General features: G+C 39.9%; 3 protein-coding genes across 4 annotated transcripts; 2 read left to right on the forward strand and 1 right to left on the reverse strand.

The window, feature by feature from the left end:
* The first annotated feature begins 4,345 nt into the window (after positions 1-4,345).
* Positions 4,346-8,002, forward strand: LOC103973712 (putative disease resistance protein RGA3). Its single transcript, XM_009388353.3, has one exon. The coding sequence runs from the start codon at positions 4,346-4,348 to the stop codon at positions 8,000-8,002; it is 3,657 nt and encodes a 1,218-aa protein (XP_009386628.2).
* A 3,824-nt stretch (positions 8,003-11,826) lies between these two features.
* Positions 11,827-17,736, reverse strand: LOC103973705 (nucleosome assembly protein 1;1). Of its 2 annotated transcripts, XM_009388345.3 has the most exons (11): positions 17,445-17,731; positions 17,312-17,355; positions 17,114-17,209; positions 14,529-14,621; positions 14,117-14,192; positions 13,980-14,041; positions 13,719-13,906; positions 13,442-13,628; positions 13,298-13,341; positions 12,828-13,034; positions 11,827-12,247 (listed from the first exon to the last, which is right to left on the reverse strand). In XM_009388345.3, the coding sequence occupies exons 1-10, from the start codon at positions 17,515-17,517 to the stop codon at positions 12,836-12,838; spliced, it is 1,062 nt and encodes a 353-aa protein (XP_009386620.2). In that variant the 5' UTR covers positions 17,518-17,731; the 3' UTR covers positions 11,827-12,247; positions 12,828-12,835. The 2 variants fall into 2 exon arrangements, with proteins under 2 accessions (XP_009386620.2, XP_064950074.1); XM_065094002.1 differs by lacking the exon at positions 11,827-12,247 and having other exon boundaries at positions 12,832-12,984; positions 17,445-17,736.
* Positions 17,737-17,887: 151 nt separating this feature from the next.
* LOC135599175 (lysine-specific demethylase JMJ32-like) lies at positions 17,888-20,204 on the forward strand. The gene is made up of 4 exons (XM_065094001.1): positions 17,888-18,648; positions 18,720-18,898; positions 19,379-19,449; positions 19,595-20,204. Exons 1-4 carry the CDS (start codon positions 17,941-17,943, stop codon positions 19,723-19,725), a joined length of 1,089 nt encoding a protein of 362 aa, XP_064950073.1. The 5' UTR covers positions 17,888-17,940; the 3' UTR covers positions 19,726-20,204.
* Positions 20,205-27,134: the final 6,930 nt, after the last annotated feature.

The raw sequence follows: 27,134 nt of genomic DNA on the forward strand, positions 1-27,134 counted from the left end.
GCTTCAAGATAATGATATATAAAGGTTTTTGTTATCATTATTTTTAGATTTAAGATAAATACTATTAATCAGTATTTATATCTGTGGGAGCAAGTTTATTATATTGGTCTTATATATGGATAATATTTTATCTTACCAATAGTGATCTTGATTTATTATACTAAATCAAGAATTTGTGACTAAGAGTTTTAATATGGTTGATATGAATAAGGCATCTTATATTATTAATATTGAGTAATTCAAGGATAGACCTCAATGATTATGAAGATTGTCTTAGAAAGGATATATCAACCGAGTCTTGAAAATATTTAATGTAAAGCTTTGTTCAGTCAATCATAAAAGCAAAGTTCTAGTCAATAGTAAATACTTTAAAATGACTTGAAAAGAATCAGATAAAAAAGATATTCTTTGTATATGCGTAGTTGGAAGTCTATGCTTAAGCCTGTGTTAGAAAAGATATCAGTTTTTACAATTAAAATATTGGATATATATTGGAGTTACCAAGAAGTAAAAATACTAAAGGATTACAACGAAAGTAATAAGATATCCGGAAGGGACAAAGGATGATATGCTCACATGTATGAAATTATATCAGCTTGAAATAATGATATTTATCAAATGCTGATTGTATAAATTACCTCGATAATAGGAAGTCTACCTTATAGTAAATATCTATATCAATTAGAGGGGCAATTTATTATTATTAATAATAGAAGTTGATTTTGTGGCATGCTTTGAGGCCACTAATCAAATTTTTGGACTGCAAAATTTTTATCTCAACTTGGTATAATCAGACTCAATTACCAAGTCGTTAAAGATATTTTATAATATTATAATAGTTTTCTTCTCTAAGAATGACAAGTACTATTGCATCTATATGCATTATGGTATAAAGTACTTGATGGTTAGAGAAGATGAGTCTAGAAACATCCAATGTCAATTAATTACTTGAGATCCACTATATTGATTGATGATCCATTCACTTAGGACTTACAGTCTAAGGTATTTTGAAAGAACATGTTCTTATGATTGGGCTTGAGAGCAACCCATAAAGGATATGGTGATGCATGTTTGAGTGGATACTATAATTGACATTCTTGCTTACGTACTTAAAGTTATTTGTTTCTGCTATCTTGTTCACAATTATGTATGTACATATTATAGTTGAATGTGATGACAGGATTATCTTGATAAAATAAATTATAGGGGTCATTTTGGACTGCATTAAGAAAGGCTGACAATATTACGGTACATAGAAGGAAGTGTGATATTGATGGCATACAATCGCTATGACTCATATTGTTAGTCAGACTTAATATAGTATTATTATAATTATTAAACTTATTGGCCTATTTTAAAATTTGCACATGTGTATATAGTTTTCTAAAAAATTCATAATGAGTCTAATTTTTTTTTAAATAAATTTTATTTATTTATTTATTTTTGATTTTTAAGTCTTTTTGTATCTTACCAATTACTGGGCCAAGTGAGAGAATGTTAGATTATATGACCCTATTTAATTAGGTAAGATATATTATAGATATGATTGGATTCTGATTATGGTTATTGGCCAATAGAAAAGAAGTTCAATTAAAGTATGATTCCTTAGGAGATACCCTTGATGGGACTTGATGGGAGGAACTCTACTAATAACTTATCCTAGATTCTCTGCTCTCGCCTATAAATAAACATGACCTTTAGGGGCTAAGTGCGTATCTGATAGACATGACCTTTAGGGGTCATGTATGCATCTGAGTACAACAAACAAACAATTGGGAGATTCAAGTTTCTCTCTCAATCTCCCTCTTTCCTCCCCTAATCCATCAATCTAGGTGGTCTTATGAAAAGATAGAAAGAGAGGAGAAGGATCTAGTTCTCTTTACAGATCCTTGGATTTATTATTCTGAACAACAAGAAAGGTATGCATCGTAATATATTGTTAGATCTAATAAGATTTGATTTCAATCTTGGCATAAAAGTTTTTTGCATTACAGATAGCATAATTACAGATTTTATGCTTACACCAAGAGGGGGATGGGGGGGCGAATTAGTACTTTTTGAAAACTACATCGATCGTGAAAATTTATACGATAAAACTGTATCGAAAAGACGTTTAAGCTTAAATATGTTCGTAAGAGAGTGATGAAGATGTAAAGTAGTTGCAAAGTAAGTAACTAGTAGAGAAGAAAGAGAACACACCAGTTTTATAGTGGTTTGGTCATTGTGACCTATATCCACTTCCACTATTGATTTTCCTTCAATGGGAGAAAATCAACTACCCTTTTACGACTCTTTTCTTCTTTTTACAAGTTTAGGAGACAACCTTTTTTCAAGTTACTTACAATAGAGTTTCACACAACTTTTTTCAAGTTCTTTTTCTATGTTTCGAGTAGGGATGAAAGAGATATTTATAGACCCCAAATGACTTAAAAAATGGAGCAAAAAAAGATCTCATCTTGGGTCTTCAAGGTACTAGCGATACCACCGCTAGTATTGGGCGATACTACCGCTTGACACACCCTACACTAGTGGTACCATCGCTTAGTCTGAACGGTACTACTGCTTGACAAAGCCTTGAAGACTGGGTTCTAGTGAGACTACCGCTTGTCTAGGTGACACTACATCCTGTAGGCATTAATGGCCAACGGTACCATCACTCAGACCACTAGGGAGGCCGAGCCTCAAGCAGTTCCACCGTTCAGTCTAGCCGGCGCCATTGCTTGACATGGCTCTAAGTGGCTGAATGGGTCATCCAACCGGCCCAATTCAACCCTATTTTGGGCTCAATTGGCCCCTGATTGAGTTAGTAGTATTTCTCTCAAAACTAACTCAAACTAAAATCCTAACTACGATAGTTAAGGCTAAAACAATTACGATACAAGCAATCTAAGTTATCCGACTCGTCAATTGTTCAACCAAACTGTTTATGAACTTCCAGCGAACTTCCGGTGAGCTTTCGGTGAACTCCTGGCGAATTTTCGATGAGCTCTCGGTGAACTCCTGGCGAATTTTCGATGAGCTTTTACTATATCGTCTGATCCTTCGGTGTATCTCTCGAGTCATCCGGCTCGGTGCCCAATCATTAACTCTGGCCCAACATTCGATTATTCTTTAATTGTTATGCCTTTTTCACGATCGTAGTTAATCCTGGATCACTTATTGATCCGTTTATAGAATGCTAGATAAGATATCAATGAACTTCCGACGAACTCTCGACGATTTTTTGACGAACTCTCAGCGAACTTTCGACGAGCTTTCGATGAACTCCCGGCTAGCTTTCACTGCATCATTCGATCCTTCGGTGTATCCCCCGACTCATCCAGCTCGATGCTCGATCATTGACTCCGGTCCAACATTTATTTTTTTTTTAAATTGTTTTATCTTTTTCATGATCGTAGTTAGTCCTGGGTCACTTATCTCAAGACATGAATTAGATCATTAATTCATCGATTGATTTTATTATAAAAATCCGAGATTCAACAGCATCGACTGACTTCACCAACCTTCCCTTTCGGACGGATGATGAAGGAACCACACCCTGTTTGACCCAAAGAAGTAAGGAATATAGATCGGAGGCCTCACCTCGATAGTCCTCAAGCATTATTCCTAGGGGCACATGCCAACAAGCTGCCCACATTAAATGCCTTTGCCACGTAGGGTAAGGGGGGTCTTAACAGAGACCATCCACTCTATCCAGCGCCTAGGTATAAAAGCTAAGCCTCGGGCTAAGTCAGAGTAAGCAGGTAAGAGCTCTTCACTTTTTTACTTACATTATTAATCTTTCTCTGTCTCTCTAACTTAAACATCCAAGGGTTCGAGTCGGGTCATCACGAAGGGTTGTAGCGGAGGTATCGACTCATCCGTCGATAATTTCCGTATATAAACAGTGAGCAAGGTCACTTTATCAAGTCAGCCACTTTCAACTTGTAACATCCGATTTGATGAAGGTGATCTCAACCCGATTGACTTTTGGTTGCTAAGCGTGTTAAATTACCGGAATCGATTTATATGATATATAACTAATCACCCAGCTTGCCCGTCACTGCCCTATTTTTCCAGGGTGTCAAAAGTGGAAGCCAAATAATTAGGGTATTATTTCTTATGATATAATAAGAAATGGGTCACACATGTAACTCCCACCATGAATTATATTTATTCCCTTTATCTAAATTCTACCACCAATAAAATGCAAAGCAAGATAGGAATAAAGTACATGTTTATTTGATCAAGTGAGTTCGTGGTGGTGGACGCATGTACATGGCGTATCAATTAAGCACTGTGTTGCTTTTAATGCCAGGCTCGTTGTTCCCGCTTTGTCAGAAGAAAAGTGATCAAAGGCCCTTGCATGGCGATGATTCCAGTCCTCTTCTTTACTCCAGTGTTCCCTTTGAGCTGCTCCTCACCAGCTAATAACCAAGTTCTTTGTCACCTGATTCAGAGATCTCACCATTTCTTGCCACAACGGTGGACTGTGAAGATGGAGACATCCAAGTCGATAGCGTTAGCAGCGGACGTGCGACGGCTGAAGACGAAGGCCGCCTGCCTTGCAAAGAACAGGTCGATGCAGCGTCTGTGCCTCTCTTGCAAGTTGTCGTGCCTGGTGGATAGCCTCTGGATCATCCAATGGGCCTGCGAAGCTGCAGAGAAGCAACCGGAGCACGAAAAGAACGTGGAAACGTGGGTGAAAGATCTGGAGGTGGCGGTCCTGCGTGCGGATGATATACTGGATATGATCAAGTTCGGGCAGCTGCCACGAGGGCCGAAGGATTGGGTGGCGGACGCAGCACGTGAGCTCTTCTATTCCATCCCGCCGGTGCTCAACTTTGTTGCCGGTTGCAGGTTGAAGAGTGCGGTGAGGAAGTTTGAAGGAATGGCGAACGAGGCAAAGGTCAGGGTGTTCTCTAAGGAAGACTCGAGCCAATCCGATGCCGCTCTGTTGCCTGCAATCTTTTACGGAAGAGAGGAGAACAAAGAGGAGATTATTAGATCGCTCAACCATGGCGAACGAGTCGCCGTCATCCCCATAGTTGGCATGGCGGGGACAGGGAAGTCGACTTTTGCTCGGTACATTTACAGCGATCAACGACGAAACTTTGACGTTCGAATGCTCGTTGGTAGAAATTTCAGTAATGGAGCAGCAGCTCACCCACGTGTCATCCGTGGTCGCCCTCTACCACTTTCTGAGCTGAGTGCCGCAAGAGGCCTCATAGTAAGAGAAGAAGAACAAGACGAATCCCAACCGCCGCTCGATTTCGCAGTCACGGATCGCGAAGGCCATCCCTCCTTGCGACGATTTGACAACGCAGATCGGTTCCAGTCTGCAGTGGAGAAGATTCGGCAATCGCTGGTCGGCGTGAGATTTTTGCTTGTTCTGCTGGACGTCAACGTGGCTCGTCCGAATTTGTGGGAACGACTGATGCAGGTCTTGCGTGAAGTGGGCGGGAACGGAAGTACGGTCATCTTGACCACGACCGACACCGATATCGAGTCAACCACGCAGAGCAGACCTTCCTGCAGTTTGCCTTCCTTGACGAGAGAAGAAAGCTGGCGGCTGTTCAAAGAGCATGCATCGCTACACCACCTACCAGACAAGCATCACTTTTGGAATCCATGGATCATCGAGGAGTGCCATGGCCACCCGTTGTCGGTGATCATCATGGCAAAGAAGATGCGATGCAGACCAGTACGTGAGTATCTGCTGCCTGACCTCTCACAGTTTGGAGCTCCTCGAGTAAGTCAAGATCTTCCTAGACTCTCTTCTGACCTGAAACGGATGTATGACAAGTTGACCTATGATCATGAGCGTAGTCTAGTATCAGAAAAGCTCCATAATTGCTTCACGTTCCTGTCGCTGTTCCCGGAAGATCACCATTTCTGCAGGGAGGAGATCGTCGACTTGTGGGCTGCAGAAAACTCGATGTCGCTGGAAGAGGCCGATGGCTGCTTTGAGGCATTCATGCGGGAAGGCGCCTTCGTCCTCTGCGAGCCGCAGGACGAACATGATCATGAAAGCACACCTCGCGGAGCGGCGTACAAACTGCGCGACCTGCTCCCCTACTTTGCACAGCACGTCAGCTCCAGAAAAGTCTACTTAACGCTGTCGCCTGGTTCCTTCGATTTGCTGCAGCTTGACCAAGATGACGACCCACGTATCTGCCAACACCTGTCGTTTATCTGCGAACCAGAGTCATCAGGGTTTCCGACGGACCTGCTCTTCCAAGGCCCACCGTGGTGGCTGCGCACCCTTCTGCTGCTGGGTCCATCAACCAATGAGAAGTGCTGGGTCAGAGACATCAATGACGGTAATAAGGCCAAAACTTTCCAGTTCTTGCGAGTGTTGCATGTACGTGGAATTACGTTCCGCGACTTGCTTCCTGGGGTTGAGAAGTCCAAATTGGTTTACCTCAATGTCTCACGAAGTGACATCGAAGAACTCCCCGACTCAATCGGCACCCTCAGTAATATAAAGATCTTGAAGCTCTCTCACTGCGAGAAGCTTAGAAGATTTCCGAAAACAATCGATCGGCTCCGACGCTTGGAGAAGTTGGACCTCGAAGGTTGTCTTTTACTTGCAGAGGTCTCATTTAATTGGGTTGGCAAACTCTCGAGACTGGAGTACCTCAACCTTTCACAAATAGGCTTCAAGTCACTTATTTCATCCATCGGTAAACTTCGAGGCTTGAAGACCTTGATACTGGCTTACTGTCGGAGGATTCAGAGGCTTCCAAAATCAACCAGTAAGCTCCTAAACTTGGAGAAGTTGGACCTCGAAGGTTGTCATTTCCTCGAGGAGTTGCCTGAAAGCAAACCGGAGAGCGTGATGAAGAATCTCAAGCTTTTGAACACGCTGCACTGTGCCTCGCTGAGCCGCATGCCTTCGGATGTGGGAAGATTATCCAGCCTCAAGAGTTTGCCAAGGTACATTGCAAGTGAAGAGCCTGGACGAAGCTTCATGGAGCTGCAGCCACTAAAAGACCTCGAAGGCGAACTTTGGTTAGATAAACTCAACAACATAGAGGACCCTGAAGTTGCTCGACAAGCCATGATAGAGAAGAAAGAGAAACTTCAAGCATTGACACTGCGCTGGGAACAATTCTATTGGGACGTCAAAGAGAATGCTCCTGTGGATACGGTAAAGCTTGTGGCTGACGCCCTTCAACCGAACCCAAATTTGAGGTCGCTGAAGCTGATCCTCTACACAGAAGAGAAATTACCTTCATGGATGACTGAAGAACCTCTGCCTCTTAAATCTCTCCTCCGTATCAGGTTGTTCACTCTGAAAAAATGCAAAAGTCTACCACCACTCGGGGAATTACCTCATCTCAAGGTCGTCGAGATAAGTGGCATGGATGCTGTCGTTGAACTGGAGGGCTCATTTTATGGCCGGATTGGCACATTTCCCTCGTTGGAGAGGCTCGCTCTTTCTCAAATGCCGAACTTGAAGAGATGGTCAATGCCTGAGGACGATGATGCGGACGGAAATAATACTTACCGCCGGAAGCAAGTAAGGAAAAATCTGTTTCCTCGTCTTGCTCATGTCACGTTTATGCAATGCCCTAAACTTGAGCCACCCGATCATCCTCTCCCATCCATTACAACATTGACAATATGGCTGAACAACGAGAAGCTCTATCGCTCAGCAGCAGGTCTGAAATCAATGGCTAGCCATGTCAAGAAGCTCTCCGTCTTCTCGTGCCAGGATCTATGGGCGTCCTCGACCTGCGATGGATTCTGGGGCCTGACCTCACTTGAGGAGCTTGAGATCTCTGCATGTGACAACCTGACATGCATGCCGGAGGGGATAAACCAGCTCACCTCCCTCCAAAACCTAAAGATAATTTGCTGCAGGAGCATGAACAGTCTACCGGAGTGGTTGAATGATCTCACTTCTCTCCGTTTGCTGTCCTTCTCTGCTTGCCCCGTGCTGCGTTCCAGGCCCAGAGGTCTGAAAAGAAGCCATGGTCTCCGAGTAACCGTCGAAGGCTGTCCCTTCTTGAAATAAGCAGCAGCAATCGGCATCGCAGATGAATCTCCGCCAGCTCCTGTTAGATTTCCAATGGTTGATCCTCTCTTTTTTCGAGGTACGCAGCATCTGCTGCTTCGACTTTGCGTCAGGAAGCTAAAGAAAAGTGCATATTTGTGATGGTCTAAAGGCACAGTCACATCACCCGTCATCATCTATCTTCTTAGAAAGCTGAAAGAAGATATTATGTCCAGTCACATCGCCTGCACCCGACTAGCTTTCGACGAAGGCCTCGAAGAAAGAGAAAATTGCAGCTACTATCTTCGATATGCTAATCATGTTACTATATATTCTACTAAAATTTCTACAATCACTCCTCTCTGTTGATAAATTACGCTGTAAAGAACCCTTCTTTTTCATAAATGAATTGCTAGCGATTTCATAACATAAGATTTTTTCAATTATACGAAAAAATCTTTTTGTTCTGTCAAGAAAAATCCTCTCTCATAATATGTATAAATAACGGAAGGACGTGTTAATGCATTCAAGCTTTTTAAATAAAACTTCTTCAAAAAAATTATTTTCTATTCTTTCCAACATATAACAGGCACATATGGTTGTTCCAAAGGGACCCCACAACAATGTGAGAAGCTTGCATGGAAGTGAGAAATCTTTGTATGATATAACATGGAAAATCCTGAATGCAAGCATGCTTATTCTTTTATATTTGCTTTAAATGAACACTTAGTCAAGTATTCATTGGTTTTTTATGTTCATTTGAGCTGGATTTACATGTTGTTTCATGCTTTGATTCAACCAAGTAGAACATATTTCATGCTTCCTCTTCATGCAGGATAAGAAGAATATTGTTTCAGTCTTTAGTGCACCAAACTCCTGGACTTTTGCTTCACTACTACTTTCTCCCAACTAGCTTTCTCCCAGCTAACTGGGGTAAAACTTTACTTATATTTTCATATGTAAGAATCCCAATGCCTCCAAAATTCAAGATTATAGACCCATAGCAATGGGTAATATCATTTACAAGTCTTTTGTCACAACCCTAACCAATAGAATCAAACCCCTTCTTATCCAGTTTATTAGCCAAGAACAAGCAGCTCTTGTTCCTGGCAAGAATATATACGATAACATCATCATGACTAATGAATTTGTTTATTCGATCCATAAATCTAAAAGAAAAAATTAGACATGAAAAAGGCATTTTACAACTTGTGCTCGTAAACTCGCTTAAAGTTTTTAATTTTTTCTCTAAATTTATTTACTAGATTCAGGCTTATGCATCCTCACGCAACTGTATAAGGAAATCTCATTGCTTTGTTGAGTGAAATCCTTCTTTATAACCTGTATAAATAGGGAGAATATCTCAATAAGAAACATAGCTTCTTCTACAATTTTTATCTTTTTATCTTTTTCATTTATTTTCTTATAGTTCATTTATCATATCAATGAATCATAGTCAAACTAGAGCGACCCTCGTTTCCTCTATCTTTTTATTATTATCCAACACTTATTATCTATTATTCTTAACGAATGAGTTGTTAAAGGAAAAATCCTGCCCTTCAAATTAAAAACTTTTCAATCTCATGCTGATGGCATTCTTAGAGCAATCAAAGGTTTCCAAATATTCTATACCAATCTTATCAAAGCTTTTCATTGATTAACTACTAGGGATCAGAAATTTCTTTCTCTTACATTGTAATGTTACTATCAAGCACCAAATCACTAATCTCTTTGGAAACCCTAGTATATTTATCAACTATGGTAAACTTTCAAAAGTCCACCAAAACATCCAAAGCTGGAATCATAGTTTGATCCCCTAAGCCAGTAGAACTGTAGTTATGAACAATTAGGTATTCGACAAAGCCATTAAAAAAATAAAAAAAATTACTAAAGATTTCTTTTGAAATTCAATTGACTCTACTAAAAAGCTCAATCTTATTACTAAAGACCTTAATGTCTACATGTGGGTTAACCTATTGACTACCAAATATAGTCATATCAATCCATGGAACCTTCAACTCTCTAAAAACACTTTTTTGATAATGGCATAAAATTATTATAATGATTGATAATGTTAAGATGGACTAAGAGTACATCTAAGCAACTTCTCCACAATTAACATTTGGGACTCTCATATCCAAATTGCCTACTTTTCATCAATGTAGAGAAAATGAGCAACTACATTTATATTTCTGATCTAATCACTGAACCAATGGAACTCAGCTATTGTGAACAATTTATATTCCATGTTGCGCTAATTGATGGAATCAAAAGCATAAATATTTCTATGCTCCTTGACGATGACTCTCGGATTTAGACTCCTCATCCGATGGGGGGTTGCCATTTCGGGAGTCCTAACCTGTATAAATATGGAGAACAAGAAAATAACTTCTTCAGTAATTCCGGTCTTCTATCCTCTTCTGACACATACACATTCTCAAGGCAAAGCTTTTATTTCCACCCAAGATTAAGGATGGGAAGGCTCGAAAAGGATTTGAAAACTTTCTATTTTGCCCAAAGTCCAAATATTCCTATGGAAACCACTTTGGAGAAGGTTTAAAAGCATCAGCCCAATTCCTTCCACGTATGTAATCTTTATAAAGGGAAATCAGTGGCCAGCAGCCCCTTTATCTGATTTCATTCCCTCAAACTCCCTTTAGATTCTTTGGAGAAACATGAATGATTGTACATTCCGCAACTGCCGCTCTCATCCCTTCACCCTTTTGGTGTAGAGCTATTGTTGGGTCCAGCTCATACATAGCCTTGGACAATTGAGCCTATTGAGCCCAAATTAAAAAGAGGAGAGAGAAGGTGAGAAAAAAAAAAAAAAGTCAACGTGCAGATGAGAGACAAATAGAGAGAGAAAGATTAGGTTTCTGAGTTTTCTGCTTAACGATCGGTGGCTAAACATTGTCAGTTTCGGCCCAAATTTTATGTGGAGAATCCTTGTAGCAAACTCTACAATCCTAACGGTATTGATCTGCAGTTTACCCTTTCTAAGGTACTTTCCTATGATATCTATTCTGTAAGACCTAGAATTTTCTTTTGAGGAGATCCATGCTACATGATGAAGATATGCTATTGTTGAGCTAAGATCTATGTTTTTGATGTAATTCTGATCCTCTAGTTATTCTAGAGAAGACCTATTGTAAACCTGTTATCATTATTATTGATAGTGGAAGTTTGAGGTGGACTACGGTCCCAAGGTTTTTTCCACATTGGGTTTTCCACGTTAAAAAGATTTGGTCTCACTGTGTGATTGATTTTTACTCTATTGTTTATGCTGTGCTGGTTGATATTTTCATTTGGATATCAAGTTAGTATTTTGACGAGGAACCTATTTTAATAGATAAAGAGAAAAAAAAATATTCTACTTTATCATATTTTTCCCGACAGCTATAGCTAAGAGACTACACACTAAACCTGGAAGTGGTTTCGCTAACCGGGAAGTCAGATCCGACTCGTACAAGCCATTAGCTATCTCGGCAAGAAGGCGACACTGCCATGGTCTTCAAAGAACATACTCTCCGACTGTACTACTTTGGCATCTCAACTCGATGTTGCATCCTAAACTCATATCAAAGGAAGGATAAACGAATGTGCTCATGATCTAGCATTCCAAGCTAGAACCAGTTCTGTAATCACTCATCTTGAAGTGGACCAAAGGAGTAATCCTCAGCTTTTTGTGATAACTTTACAGTTCAATCAATATATTCCTTTATTAAAAAAAGTGCACAAAAGGACAAGGCTTGATTGATTCACAAGGGAAGAAAGCACAGTGTGATGCTTCCACTTTATTCTCTCTCTTCTGAAGCTACCTCCACAGAGATACAGACCGTCTCCCATCTTCTAAGCTCGAGCTTTGTTCACAAGTATATTTGTGTTCTAGAAAGACTTCCACAGGGACACTTGCGTTCAACAGCTACAACAGGCAGAAACATCATCCTTATTATCACCAAACCAGTAGGGTAACCACCACATTTGAGTACCTCATTGTGAAACCGATCAAAGACTGATTCCACATGAAGCAAGAAACAACAAATTCCTAGATGATGAAATATTAAGGACAGCAGAAGCCGAACCCACCATTGTCACTACCATTGATCTTCATTCTCTCCTCCCTCCCTCGATGAAATGACAATGCAGGTTAGAAAACTGCTGGTCACCCTCTCAAAAGGAATCTATGGTTTACATTCGTTTGTGTCGTAGGTAGTGACCTCATGATGAAAACCATTGGCTGCTTCCACGCTCAGGATCCCCCGCCTTCTGCAAGTAGCACACAACAGCAAGAGCAAGTAAGATGATGCCTTTTAATTGACCAAAGGAAAGAAAGAAACAACAAACAAGAACAACTACTATGCAGTCAGATACTTCAATTCTTCAATTACTGCCCATCACCAACTGCTTAAGTCATTTCACAAATTAAAAAGACAGTAAAATTTCAGATCTCGAAATTGAAAAGTACCAGTAGGAAAGATAGTTTGAAACGTTCTGCAATTACTTATGGTCACATTCTAAAAACAAGTAGCAGAACTGTGTCGTTGTAGCACTTATTAGGTTTAGATTTCAAAAAATTGGTTATTTGTGGTAGCTATCGCTCGTGGATGATCAGAGTGACAGGCTAGACTATCATCATGCAGAAACTATCACAGGCATTGGTCATGAGGATTGACAAGAGCCAAGAGTTGATACCTTAAAAAGAAGTAATAATATCATCTAATTCAAAATTTAGTAACAGAAGGAGTACTAGAAGGTAGAAATGGAAGCACCAAGAGAATTGTGAACATCAGTTTCAAGTTTTCCTTTTCATTAGTAAACCCAAAAAAAGAAGTTACTACAAGTGAACCTTGAAAATTAGTGTATCTTTTTTCTGGTCTTTTCTTCTTTCTCATCATCATCAGCATCGTTTTCACCTTTCTCTTCGTCATCCTCATCATCTGCTCCATCTTCGTCATCATCATCCTCTTCCATGTCTTCATAATCATCTTCCGGAACAGCCTCTCCTGTAAACCACGAAACAGCATGTGGAATGATCTTGTCTCTTATTGTGGTTCTGCACAATCAAAACCTGCTTCAGCATCATACCACTAAAAAGATCTACTCAAATGTCAAGAATTTTCTTCAGCTACCAATAAAAAGTGAACCTTGGTCAAAAGCAACCACATCACGAAGAAAGCTCAAAAGAAATGATATAGTCATCAATTTCATTGGCAATGAACTGAACAAAATTTCATCATGGTTTGAAAATGATAAACGTGTTGGTGGCTTGGTGCAACCCAAGCCACCAACAAGATAGAGAAAAAGAAAAAACTTTACCCAATATCATAATCTTGCTCCAGTTGATTCTGCAAATGCTCAGCCTATTTGAGGAAAATGGCAAAAGAAAGACGACGTTAGGCATACAAGCTCCTTGAATTTTGTTTCATTTTTTCCAATGAAGAGAAAATGTAGCTAACTTACAGTATCTTCATCAATCTCATCATCATCATCATCATCATCAGGGAATTGAGGTGGACTGAAGAAGTTGAAAAAGCTCTCACAATTTTCAGTTCTAGTGATAGGTTTGGTATTCTTTGATCCTTTTCTTGGCTTCTTTTTCAGAACCTTCTGCGTCAAGCATTTCCCAGGATACCATTCGATTTCAGTCCTAAACAAAATCCATCAGATGTTACTGTGATGGGAAACATAATATAAGAAATTGATAAGAAACAGTTGTTCCATAATAACACAAGGTTACCCTATTGCTTTCTCCAGAACTGGTTCATCATCATCATCAATCATCTGATACGTTTTTGTCAAGACAGAGTTCTTAAAGTAAGGATTGACATCAAAGAAGAAGTCAAGCTTAAATCCCTTCGGATTATCTGTTCTACACCACTTGATATCCTTGAGGAACTTTAGAGCTCCTGCATCACGCTCCTGGATCTGAATACAGAAAAAAGAAACTTGTTAAAAATCAATTTTAAAAGGCAACAAGAAAATGTTGCCTCCAAGTTACCTCCTCAGCCAACACTTCATTTGTTCTCATTGCAGTGAGCCAGAAATCTGGCACACCCTTTTCTGCAGAAAAGGATCATAATCAGCAGCCAAATTATCAACATAAAAAGATTATATTGCAAAAGGTAAGCCTAAAACCTTCAGTAGCATCCTTAGTTAAAGCTTCATCTGTAACACCTTCAACTTCAACCACACCGTTAACAATTTCATACCGCTGAATGACACACAGCAAAAATAAATAAGAGAATGCAGGGAAAATACAATTATCAGACTAGCAGACTTAATGTTAAGAGCTTGTTAAGAAAGTAAAACATCCAAATCTACATCTCTCAATAAAAGTTTCTAAAAAAGAAATCCGGGTTCCAAAGACAACAGAAATATCAGCAGCAGCAGCAGCAAACCCTTAAGTCCTAACAGCATGGGATTTAAAATTCCAAAGATGACTACAACTGCAAACAGACAGCCTCAAAGAATATCCTGATATTATGTTAAATATGAAAGCCTGCATATAAGATAACTACAGAAATGATACATGAGTATAGGATAATACCTTTATATATAGTGGCTCATAGAGCTTTTGGTATTTCGCTTCGAGAGCTGCTTTCTCCACAAAAAATTTTGCCTCCAAATCATCATATTTGCTCTACAAGTAAACTACCATAAGAATTCAACCAAACTCTCATATTCTATCAATACATTGTCCTTTCACTTCACTTGAATGCTACCTATATGTAAAGATGTAATGCAGAGATACACACATGAACGAGAAGAGATTTTTATAATCATGCTTGTACTAGCAGAAGATTTTTGCATCAGTTTCAAACAGAATGTAATAGCATTTGATTTAGATGCAAAGTTGGGAACATTTTAAAGCAGACAAGCCAGATGCCTGTGGTGTTCTACATCTGAATACTCCAATTCACTCTAGGAGATGTTTGAAGAAAGATAACAAAAGTCCATGTAAATTAGCATATATTCTGGATTTCAGAATCATAAGAAAGTCTTACATTCAGATGTAACATCCAAACACAATATCCATGAAATTTCAGATGGTATCTATGCTATATATATGAGCTTATATAAGTTAATGATGTCTTTGTTCCTGTCTTGTGCAGGCCTAGGCCTTTTGCCCTGGCCTTTCAAAGAGTTGTACAGATTTTGACTACTTTAGGTTATACAGATATTTATCCTGTCTTGCGCAGCACCATTTTGCATTACAGAACTTTCCAAAACAGCATACAATTGGTTGCCCGGTTGCACTTATCATATTAGAGTATTCTGTGCTTTCTATTGTATCAGCTTAGATGCAGCCAATTGCTCCTGACACATTAGCCCAACAACTAAAATCACTCTTTGTTTTAGGGACAATTGTTTTTTTTCTCATATACGCTGTTGCTGTTGCTAATGCTAAAAGAAAACCACTATCTTACTGATTCAACAGTCTTCTTTTTTCCATTAGCACACTCCTGACAGCTTCAACTTCATATGCTTTTGGTGCTTTTTTTCATCACCTGAACTCATTAACGTGCATAAGTATCCTCCTAGCTTTATCAATTCTAAAATTTTTTTCATCATTTTCATACAAGTTTGTTATGTTTTTATTCAAAATCTAAAGTACTAGTTTTAATTAAGACATAATTACCATCATTGACAAGATACAAACCTTGGTTGCTAACCTACCAATTCAAGCAGCTTAACATTGTGCATAATATATCAGCACTACAAGCTACATATTATCAATTAGGAAAGCCATTTAGATGGACCATTTGCCCCCAAATTCACCCGCAACGATGTGGTTCCTCACAGGCCGGATAAGCCAGATCCACAGACATGGGTTCCATATATCAGATCTGTGAGGAGCTCCATTACCCTAACAAAAATTCAGTCCACCAAGATAGCAGTGTTCTATCACTTATGTCACCCTTCTGATATAAACTCATGGACAAGTCAATGTCCACCATTAAGTCATCAACAGAAGCAACAATTATATCTCAGCACCCATTATGAGCCTAGAGCTGAAAATTAGACCTTCACAGTTCTGCATAAGATTTTAACCTGTGCTCTCTGTTTTTTTGAACCCCTGCTGAGCCTAAAAATATTCTTTAACTTGAGATAAGGAATTCATTGGAGTCAATTATTGAGATCACCACTGCCACCTGATTGACTTAAGATCATGTCAGTGGTCCCTCCTTTCTTTCTCTTCTTTAAGACATGGAAGCATGTGACTCATCAACTCATAAAATGCCTTTCTATGTCAAGAACAAAGAGGCCGGCAAAGCAAGTAAAATTTTAAACACTGAAGTACCTTGCAATTCAGAAATGGATAAGGAAACTTCATTCCTTTTTTGAAACTCAAAATATGAGGCAAAAGGAAATGAATGAAAACAAAAGAAAATGAAATATAACATAGAATGAACTAGATATTTAACACTTTGAAGGAATTATTCAGAACTTAATCAAAAGACAAGAGGTGTCAGTAGGATAAGTAACCGTATAGGGAGATACCAGAACATCAAGTTCATGCTAGCAAACATTTAAACATCACACATACAAAAGAAACACAAACATGCAACTAAAAGATAATGTGATATACCATATTCCAGAGCATCGCTATACTGGATCATTACTAAGTCCCAAGTTACAGAATTAATCAATAGACCTGTGTGTTGGAAGGTGAACAAATCATCACAATCATCAGGTTCCACTTGCTAAAAGTAACTTATATATCGTTCCTTCTGTACAGAAATTTCTCTTCTCTCTCCAAGCATACCCTTTTGCACTACTTAACATCCCTTTTTACCCTCAAGAACTCACAATGGCTGATGACTAGCATAAAAAACCAAAGCACAGTAGCAGCTGAGAGGATAAGGATTAAATAAAAGCAAAATGTAGTCCATATACAAGGGCAAATTCTCTCCATGCAACACCGGATACTGTCTCCTCAGGTGATCAAACAACCAACAATCTAATAATGTAGAATACAAAGACACCAAGCTATCAAAGCATAAAATATGCTGTTATTTATCTCCAAACAAAGATCTTAAACAGAATATATAATCTACATATAGAGAGGAAGAGAGGAGGAGACAAACAGGAATCGTCCCGAAGATTAAGCATTAGGAGAAACAAAGGGACCTGGATCGCCCGAAGGGCCTCGACGCGCTTCCTGACCTTAGGGACGAGACTGTCCAACATAACCGGATGCTGCTCCACTAGACCCTCAACCTTACTCTGCGCTCCAACAATCAAAATCCTAACGTCAACCACACACAAACAACAAAGAAAAGGCATATAAGGGAATCATAGAGGGGCAAAAGTGGAGAAAGGACGCACCTTTATAGCCTCAACCACACCCGCTCTGTCCCTCGCGCTTAGAGCTACGCATCACAAACAACATACACCTAGAAATGATAAGCATAAAAAGAAAAACAGAGACAGAAGAAATACATCAAGAAAGCGGAGAGACCGGTGCGAGACGCGGAGGGGAGGGCGGAGCTGAGATCGGAGAGATTTAGGTTGCTATCTTTGTCGCCGTTCATGGTGGCTATAACTCTATCCCCGAACCGAAACCGTTGCCGCGCCGCCGCAAGAGAGGGGGTAGATCGAGAGAGGACGAGCCCTAGGGATCCGAGGGCGCGAATTTATTAATGGCGGTCGTTGCCAAATGGGGCTTTTAATAGGGAAGGAAGCGGCGGGAACCGATACGAGGGGAAACGTAGCGGGTGTGGCGGAGCGGTGCGGCGTTGTCGTCGTCGTTAAATATGGTCGTTGACGAGAGTACAGCGAAGAGGAGACGGATGAAGACAGGCGATCGGGTTCCTAGCGGATCCTCGTTCATAACAACGGGTTGCGATATCAAATCGGATTCGAATCCTTTTAACTAAATCCGACCCGTTAATTTCCCCACATTTTGGTGGCCGTTCAATGTGAGAGCCGCCGTCACGGGCGACGGAGACCCGGGGATGGAGGAGCGACGACTGAGGGATCTTTGGAGAGAGGCGCGGGAGCTAAGCTTCGGCACCTCCGGCGAGGTGGAGAGGCTGGAGTCTCCGCCCACGCCGCTTCGCTTCCTCCGGGACTACGTCTCCGCCAACAAGCCCTGCGTCATCTCTCGCGCCGCCACTCTCCACTGGCCCGCCATCGCCCGGTCCCTCTGGTCCGACGACGCCTATCTCTGCCGCGCCCTCAACGGCCGCTCCGTCTCCGTCCACCTTACCCCCCATGGCCGCGCTGACTCCCTCGTCCCCCTGCCGTCCGCGCCTGGCGGCGGCCGGGGCCTCTGCTTCGCCACCGCCTGCTCCCGGAGCATGGAGTTCTCAGAGGCCCTCCACCTAATCGCCGCCACTGGATCGCCGTCCTCCCCGGTCGTAGCCTACGCCCAGCAGCAGCACGATTGCTTCCGGGCGGAGTACTCGGCTCTGGCGGCGGACGTGGAGCCGCACATCCCATGGGCCACCGAGGCGCTCGCTTGCCTCCCGGAGGCAGTCAACCTGTGGATCGGCAATGGACGGTCGGAGACGTCGTTCCACAAGGATCACTACGAGAACCTTTACGTCGTGGTGACCGGCAAGAAGCATTTCCTCCTGCTGCCCCCCACTGAGGCACACCGCCTCTACGTCCGCTCTTATCCTGCCGCCCAGTATGTCGCCAGAACCTCCTCCTCCTCTGAGGTACTCTTCCCTGTATTGGCCACTGCGTTCTCCTCAGCTTGTTCTCTTCTTATTGGTACGATGTGCTGCAGGATATGGGAGAGCTGAAGCTGGAAATGTTGGAGCCTGAGACACTTGTTCCTTGGTGTAGCGTCGATCCATACCCTCCATCACCGGAGGCCATGGCGGAGCACAGGTCATCCTTCCCTTTATACTTCGAGGGCCCTAGGCCATTCGAATGCACTCTTGAAGCAGGGGAGATGCTCTACCTGTAAGCACCACCTTAGCTACCTGCTCTAAAGAATGTGTTACACTGTTTCCATAAAGCTAATCCTTTTCTCAAACTTTTTGTTCTTTTTTTTGGGTTGTGGACACTGCAAAATTAATATGCCTCTTTTTGCCCCCTCAAGAGTGCCTTTCCTATATAGTTACTTCTTCTTCTCTCCTTGGCACTGAAAAACCTATCTTGACTTGCAATTTTGATTCTCATATGCCTGCTGTATATTTCATGGTGAGGATGATCAGCTCAAAATGATCAATTTGACTTCTCTTTAATTTGAAGTTTGTAGTCCACATATATTAAGGAAAAAGACTTTGCTTTGTACATGAGAACAATCTAAAAATCAATCAATTTAGATTGAATTTTGATGAATGAAAACTTTAGTACAAATGTTGTGCTCTCATTGCAAAGAATGATACTAGAGTTAATTGAAATCTGATCGACTGAAAACAATTGTCAATTATAATGCAGGCCAAGTATGTGGTTTCATCATGTCAGGCAAACACCTGACTGCAATGGGAAGACAATTGCTATTAATTACTGTAAGTAGATGTACTACTAGTGCTTGTACATATACAGATCCATGTCTGATGAATTCTGTAGTCTGTTTCTGTTTTTCTTTCTACCATGTTCAATTAAATATTGCTGGCTAATTGGTCTTTCTGTCCTTTTTTCTTTCTATTTCAGGGTATGACATGGTGTTTGATATTAAGTATGCATACTTTAATTTCTTGCAAACCATCAATTATTCTCCTTGCACCAAGGAGTCATCATGGATGCTATGCAATTCAAGTTGTGATGCAACTCTAGAAGACTAGATGATAACATGCACTTCTCAATGAACACTATGCTGAATCCTATCATTGGTCGACTATGGGTAAATAATGGATTGCTACTCAATTTCTGAGTCATCATACTTGCTAACTTGAGTTATTATGTGGATAAGAGATCAGAAAAAGGTTATATCGAGTTATTGACTGTGATGGGCAACTGCTTTAAGGGTTGGTGTGAGAGTTTGTGTGCCAGAATTTACACAGTAGTAACTGGAACTTGTCAATCTAACAGTCCATCAAGCTTATCCAGTGCTTTTAGCAGCACTAACCATTCTTGTTTCTCATCACTGTAAAAGGCTTTAAGAGAAGTATTTATGCTTATGGTTGCAATAGGCATTCTTCATGTGTCCTATATATCATCTGTATGGAATATACTTATGCATGAAAAAACATGCTATGCTTTCTTCTGACAAAGTCAATAGTCCTGGTGCAATTTTTCTTCGAGATTCTTCTCTATTGTTAAACTTTTTATTTTAGCCATGCCCTACTATGCCTGGTTACCTTGTGGGACTCTTTTAGCTTGCACAATATCATATATTTTCTAGGGCAAAAGGATGTGAAGATATTTACATTTGCAAGTCAACTTGAAACCTTTACCATACTATATTTTAGGTTCGAAGGTTGCATCTGGCACTTGTGAGTTAGCAATTCTCCCATGATATTAAAGGTATTACTTCTCATGTGTTTTGTATATGAATCAGGATGAGCATATGTTAACTCCTCCAACATTTTTATTGGATTTTGCACACAGTGGTGTTTAGACAATAGATGTAACTCTTTCTTTGCAAATTCAACAGATTGAAGCAGTCCAAACTCCAACAGGTTGTAGACTGCCTCCAAGTTAAAAACAATGAATATTAGTTGTATGAAATTCACATATGTATCTGACCTCAATCATAATCTGTAATGTTGTTATTAGAATAATATTCTACTTGCAAAATCTAGCATTTTAGAATATGTTCATGTGCTCATATTTCTTGAAACATTAAATATGTTTTTAAGTGGAAAATCTAATTGATACATGAAGAATATATATATATATATATATATATATATATATATGTTCATGTTCATGTTCATGTTCATGTTCTGATTGATAGCTTTTTGTGCCATTCAATCTTCTGCATTTAGTTGTGTTTGGTCCTACTCTATGACAGTTTGATATAAGGGCTCAATTTGGTGGAGACACACTAATTGACTTGATAGTAGTACACTCATCAGACTCTTATAAGTCAATCTTAATCCTACCCACTTTCAATGTGGGACTAATCAGGGGTGTTACAAACATCCTCGTCAAGCCTCTACATAACCCAGATCAAACCCTGGCATAGTGCATGTGAGGCATAGCTCACCGTCTACGGGTAGTCCTTTTCTACTCGAGTCCCCTCACCATGCCCAAATGCTAGGTCTAAACCATTGATCAAAATGCTTAAGCTGAAATTAATAATAATACACTCATCAGACTCTTATAAGTCAATCTTAATTCTGTCCACTTTCGATGTGGGACTAATCAAGGGTGTTACACTAATAGATCAACATACATCTTTGGAAGCAGAAGTTTCCCCTAGAAGTTTCCCCTTTACTGTTCTTGGCGGAATACGGTCAAATCATCTTCCACACCAACAATGCCATGGCTATGTTGTTCACAGCTATCAATTATATGTATGTATAAATCAAGCGTAGGACACATGCAATTCATTGGACTCTTGACCATCAAACTCTCGTAATGAGTTTGATTATAGGAGATATGTCCTAGAATTACGCTTAATATGAATAATGAGATAAAATTGCAAAGAGAATGGTGCAAAGTAGGTTATGTCGCTCGATTGGATGAAGATTTATAGGATTTCTCATAAAAATTTAAATAAAAAATTGCCAATTCTCATCAAATTGTTCTTTGAGGAATAAGATTTATTTAGAAATTATACGCATCCGAGAGTTATTGGATTGGAATCAGAATTGGTTCACCTTGGATTTTGATCCACTAGGGAATGGAAGATCCAATTGCTGATTCGATTCTAACAATAATATAGGATTTGGTATCAGATTTTATACATCCAATTTCAAGTGCATACCCACATATTACATGGTTGGATAAACAACCCCTTGTCCAATTACTGGTTGTGGACTTGTAGCTGTTCGTTCAACCTTAAAGTCCTTGTTTTCCCCATCTCCCTCTTTTCTCTTGTGCACGCAAGGTGCTCGCTGAATTGCTTATAAAGCTTCCCCTTTTCGTAAGACGTCGGGACTTGTCCATCGTTTGTTCTTCGAACTAATCAACTTTCAATTTTTACAGGTCTTTCGGGACCTGCGAGAGGTTGCAAGTGGGTTGATCTTTGCGGACGCAAATCGCAAGGGCGAAACGCAACTTAGGCAATGTAAGCTAAGATCGCGTCTTTGCCGCAAAGGTACCTCACGCCTTAGGCAATTCCAACTAAGACCGTAACAAATCGTTATACCTCTAAGTCAATTTAAGTTATTATCCACTTTAGTTTATGATATTATGATGTTTAAATAACATGATGCATATGAGGCTTACCACTTTACGAGACCTTTTAATTTCATTTATGATTAATTTGTTTTATTGGAATTTTTCATCATGTCCTAATATTAAATCGGCTTTCATAAACATGATGGATTTATTACAATTAACTTAGACTTAAGCATCTTGATTGCTTAATTCAAATTCAGATCAATTATCACATCCCATCAAACGTCACACAAATATTAAATCTCCTTACATCAAGCAAACCATAGCCATACATGGAAGCCGAGCGTGGCAACTTAGTGCTCCACATAAGGGTAAGCTTATTTGGATTGACACAGGCAGGCCATGCGGCATGGTGCGGTAATCCAACAAGTTATGTGCAGAGCATGGGAGTAATTTATGTTCAGATAAATGGATGCAGTAGTTAAAATCTTATTGTGCATGATTTTGGACTATAAAAATAATAAATTGTTAGGTCCTGCAAATAATTCAGAAAGAAGTGCAAATGATGCAATAAGTAATTCAGAAAACTCATGCATGTTAGATGTTCCTAAAATTGTTTTACTAGTTAGTGTTGCACAGATCTGATTCCCATTGCAACATCATTTTGATCTATTATAATTCTTAAAAATCTGGTTCTGTTTAATCATCAATCCTCTGTTAATTGGTAAGTTGGGGAGCAGATCTCAAAGGGTAACAATTAGTTCTTCCATCCAGTCCTATGTGCTCCTGAAGATCAACTGCTCATCATTGGACTGCTTTAAATCAATCACCTAAAGAAATAAAATCAAATGTCAGAAATGTTCTTTTTTGTCTACTAATCTCATATTGATAAACTGGACAGTTCTTGTCATATGATAGAATTATGATAAGTGAAGCTGATCTCTGCATGTTACTCTTGTTTCTGCAGCCTCTAGTAGTAAATGACAGCTAAAACCAAAAGTGCCAATCACTATCTCCTGATCGTACTCCTCTGCACTGATAGAGCAAGCTTTCTTCAGCAGCCAGCTCTAAACAAATTGATGATTTACGTTTTTCTTTGTTTGTGAATCATTCATGGGTTAAACTGGTCCTTTTGTCACGTTACTTTATTTCACCACCAACTCATGAGTAGCACATCATCTTTGTTGTTCTCCTTCAAACATTTAGCACCCGTCGGCTTAAACGTCTATGGGCGCTTATAACTGCTACTTTTTGGTAGAAGATCACGAAGGTTATGATAGAGATAATTTTATATTTAATAACTGATTGATCATGAAACCGAAAATCTCTCCTTCAAAGCTACTCATCACTTCAATGAATATTTATCATCTCTTTTATAATATCTAAATTCTTCATAGTATTATAGTCCTTTTACCTTGAGCAAGAATTCTTGACACCATTGATCTAGTCTCCTTCTCTGCTCGACGACTTCACCCCTTGCTTCCTTGCTGGTTCTTGTGGTCGATCTACATCAAACACCATTGATCTATTGTCGTCGCTGTAACGACAACACTGTCCTCTCTTCATAGAACTGCTATGCTACCCTCAGCCTCAAACGCTCGCCCTTCCTCCTCTCTACCGCAGTCGATCCTCCACACCGACAAAGCACCCGCCTATTCTTCCTCACCGAGCACTCTCTACCTCGAAGTGCTCTTTGTCGGCGAAGCAATATCTGCTCACCCGACGACGTCCCCCCTTCCCTGTTAACTAGTGATTGGGGACCTAGTTTTGCCACTATGTGACCTTGGTTGTTCCACATTAAGGCAGAGCATTTGAGGAGTTTCCTTCCTCTACTGCGACCAGTTTCTCGCTGTGGCACCTCTACCGCTCACTCACCAATGTTGCTCTTCATCTTCACTACTACTGCTCCTCCTCCTCAGGTGGCATTCCCTACCCCCAAATCACTACTCCCAACACTCTCTACCTCGATCACCCTGTTCTTCCTCAATGGCGAACCTCGCAATAGGGATCGAGATAGGTGACAATCGTGTGGAGCGACGTTCATGGGGCAGTTGCTCCTTGACTTCGAAGTTAGCCACCGGACGCATCTTGGTGTTGTCGATCTCTCTCACTGCTCACAAATATGTAGCCATCAGCATAACGCAACAAATCTGGTCAGTCCAACAATGTTGATCTACTACCTCAACCAATGCTGACATGATTTGTCGACTCCACCGGATCATGATCTGGTCAATATTGACATGATTTGATCAGTACTATTATTGATTATATGCAAACTATAAAAATTATTATAGATGACTTGACTTTAATAGATCATTCTATGAGTGGTGAAAAAGTCATTATCCATACTCTCAATGGTCTAGGAGAAGAAAATAAGAAATTTACAACAGCAATTCGAGCACGCGACACACCAATGTCATTTGAAGAACTATATGACAAGCTTATTGATTATAAAACATAACTGAAAAGAGAAGAAAGGATGATAGGACCAACCATCACAACTAAAATCAATAAAAAAAAAAGCGCAATCAAGGCAACAAGAACTTAAATGACGGACTGAATAAAATGCCTCCTGGATACATGGGTAATACTCAGAGCTATCATCCTCTATTACACTATTAACCTTTCAATCAAATGACAACTTCAATAACTATCAATAGCCTTTGGCGTCCCAACAATAACAATTAACAAAAAATCATTAGCCAGTTTTGTAACAAAATCGAACACACAGCAAACGTCTATCGATCTCGACTAAAGCCTATTGCTACACTCAATTGACCTTAAGCAAATATCATGACTACTCCGATTGCTCGAACAAACAATTGGATTATGGACTTTGGTGCTTCTTATCATATTACTTATAATCAACAAGACTTATCCATCCACAACGACTATAGAGGTAATGAAAACATCATCATTGGTGACGGTAACGAAATCCCCATTACTCACACTGGTTCCATAATACTTAATTTACACACTACTTTTACACTCGATGATTTGTGTGCACCTCACATTAAAAGGAATCTTATTTTCATTTCTCAATTCTGTAAATAAAATAATACCTCTGTTGAAATTTTTTCTGACTCGTTTCTTATGAAGGATTTGAGTACAACGTAATCCTTTGTTCGAGGCCAAAATAAAAACAACATTTATGAGTGGTCATCAGCTTCACAAATCACCCAACCAACTGCTCTTACTTTAGTTGCTACTCCAATCAATGTGTTGCATCGGCGTTTTGGTCATCCATCATCCTCTATTGAATAACAACTTTCTCGTTATTCTCTTTCAACTTCTAAATCAAGTAGAATTATAACTCATTATGATGATTGTCTTAGTAATAAAAGTCATAGACTACCTTTTAGAATGTCTTCCATATCTACTTCAAATCATTTGAAATTATCTACATCGATGTCTATAGCCCTACCCCAACCACTTCTTTTGATAATTTTATATTTTATGTCATTTTCATAGATTACTTTACTAAGTATACATGGTTATATCCTCTCAAACACAAATCTAAATTCTCCATAATCATTACCCACTTTAGAAAGTTGGTCGAGAACTTTCAATCTACAATTAAAACAGTTTACTCTAATGGAGGAGGTGAATACTGTTGGGAAACCTTATGCAGCATCACATGCGCACTGGAAGAACAAAATGTTAGAATTGTATTGGCACTAAGCGGGGAGGGTGAATTAGTGCTTTCGTAAAATTACGTCGATTCGAAAATTTCGTTCGATCAAACCCGTATCGAAAATGCGTTTAACTTAAAAACATTCGTAAGAGTATTGAGCAAGTAAATCAGTTTGTAATATGAATGAAAGCATAAAATAAATGCAAACTGATTTTATAGTGGTTCGGTCGTCATGACCTATGTCCACTCTCGATTCCTCTTCCGTTAAAGCCACCAGCATTCACTAACGATCTTCTTTCAATAGGCGAATACCAACTACCCTCTTTACAACTATTTTTCCTTTTCACAGGTTTAGGAGAGAACTTTTATAAGTCTCATACCTCTCTTAGAATAAACCCAAAACTTTAAAGAGGAGGGGAACGCTTAGCACTTTTCAAGACTTTACAACTCAGAATCACGAACCTTTTTGTTCACTTTTCTTGCTTACTTAAGCGAGAATCACGAAACTTTTATAAGTCTCATACCTCTCTTAGAATAAACCCAAAACTTTAAAGAGGAGGGGAACGCTTAGCACTTTTCAAGACTTTACAACTCAGAATCACGAACCTTTTTGTTCACTTTTCTTGCTTACTTAAGCGAGAATGAGCGAGGTATTTATAGGCCCCAAATAGATTTTGAAGCAAAAAAAAAAAAAATCTCATCCCGGGTTTTCAGGATACTGGCAATACCACCACTAGTACTAGGCAGTACCACCGCTTGTAGGACTGACAACTAGCAGTACCATCGCCCCGTTTGGGCGACACTACCACCTGACACATGAGAGACTATGTACTGGTGGTACTACCGCAAGTCTGGGCGATACCATCGCTTGACATAGGTAGTACCACCATCGGGTTTTTCGAAAAAATGTACACTTTGTACGTTCCATCTCATAGGCGGTTCCATCGCATGACCTAACTATGGGTCACTGAATGAGCCTCCCAATAGGCCCAACTCAACCCTAGATCAAGCCCAATGGGTCTCTAATTGAGTTAGTAAGGTTACGCTCAAAACTAACTCAATTTAATACCTAACTATGATGATTAAGACATAACCGACTAAAGATAAGAATTCTATGTTGCTCGGCATGTCATTGGTTCATTTGAACTTCGTCTGAACTTCTGACGTGTCGTCTGAATCTTCGACGTATCGCTCGATCCATCGGCATGTTGACTCCCGCAACATCCGATCTTGGAGCAATGTCCGATTCTTTCAACCCGATGTCCGATCTCTAACTCCGACCCAACATCTGATTTTTCTGCTTCAATTGTTTTGCCTTTTCATGATCGA

The sequence above is a fragment of the Musa acuminata genome, chromosome BXJ2-1, assembly GCF_036884655.1.
Source record: "Musa acuminata AAA Group cultivar baxijiao chromosome BXJ2-1, Cavendish_Baxijiao_AAA, whole genome shotgun sequence".
Lineage (NCBI taxonomy): Eukaryota > Viridiplantae > Streptophyta > Magnoliopsida > Zingiberales > Musaceae > Musa > Musa acuminata.

What these genes read in the sequence shown, in the direction of transcription:
- LOC103973712 (XM_009388353.3), top strand. Translation starts at nt 4,346, where the DNA reads ATGGCGATGATTCCAGTCCTCTTCTTTACTCCAGTGTTCCCTTTGAGC.
- LOC103973705 (XM_009388345.3), bottom strand. Translation starts at nt 17,517, where the DNA reads ATGAACGGCGACAAAGATAGCAACCTAAATCTCTCCGATCTCAGCTCC. An exon ending in ATGAGCCACTATATATAAAG is followed by an intron (nt 14,193 to 14,528) that starts GTATTATCCTAT and finishes TGTGTCATTCAG; the next exon opens with CGGTATGAAATTGTTAACGG. An exon ending in GTTCTGGAGAAAGCAATAGG is followed by an intron (nt 13,629 to 13,718) that starts GTAACCTTGTGT and finishes GATTTTGTTTAG; the next exon opens with GACTGAAATCGAATGGTATC.
- LOC135599175 (XM_065094001.1), top strand. Translation starts at nt 17,941, where the DNA reads ATGGAGGAGCGACGACTGAGGGATCTTTGGAGAGAGGCGCGGGAGCTA. An exon ending in GCAGGGGAGATGCTCTACCT is followed by an intron (nt 18,899 to 19,378) that starts GTAAGCACCACC and finishes ATTATAATGCAG; the next exon opens with GCCAAGTATGTGGTTTCATC. An exon ending in GACAATTGCTATTAATTACT is followed by an intron (nt 19,450 to 19,594) that starts GTAAGTAGATGT and finishes TTTCTATTTCAG; the next exon opens with GGTATGACATGGTGTTTGAT.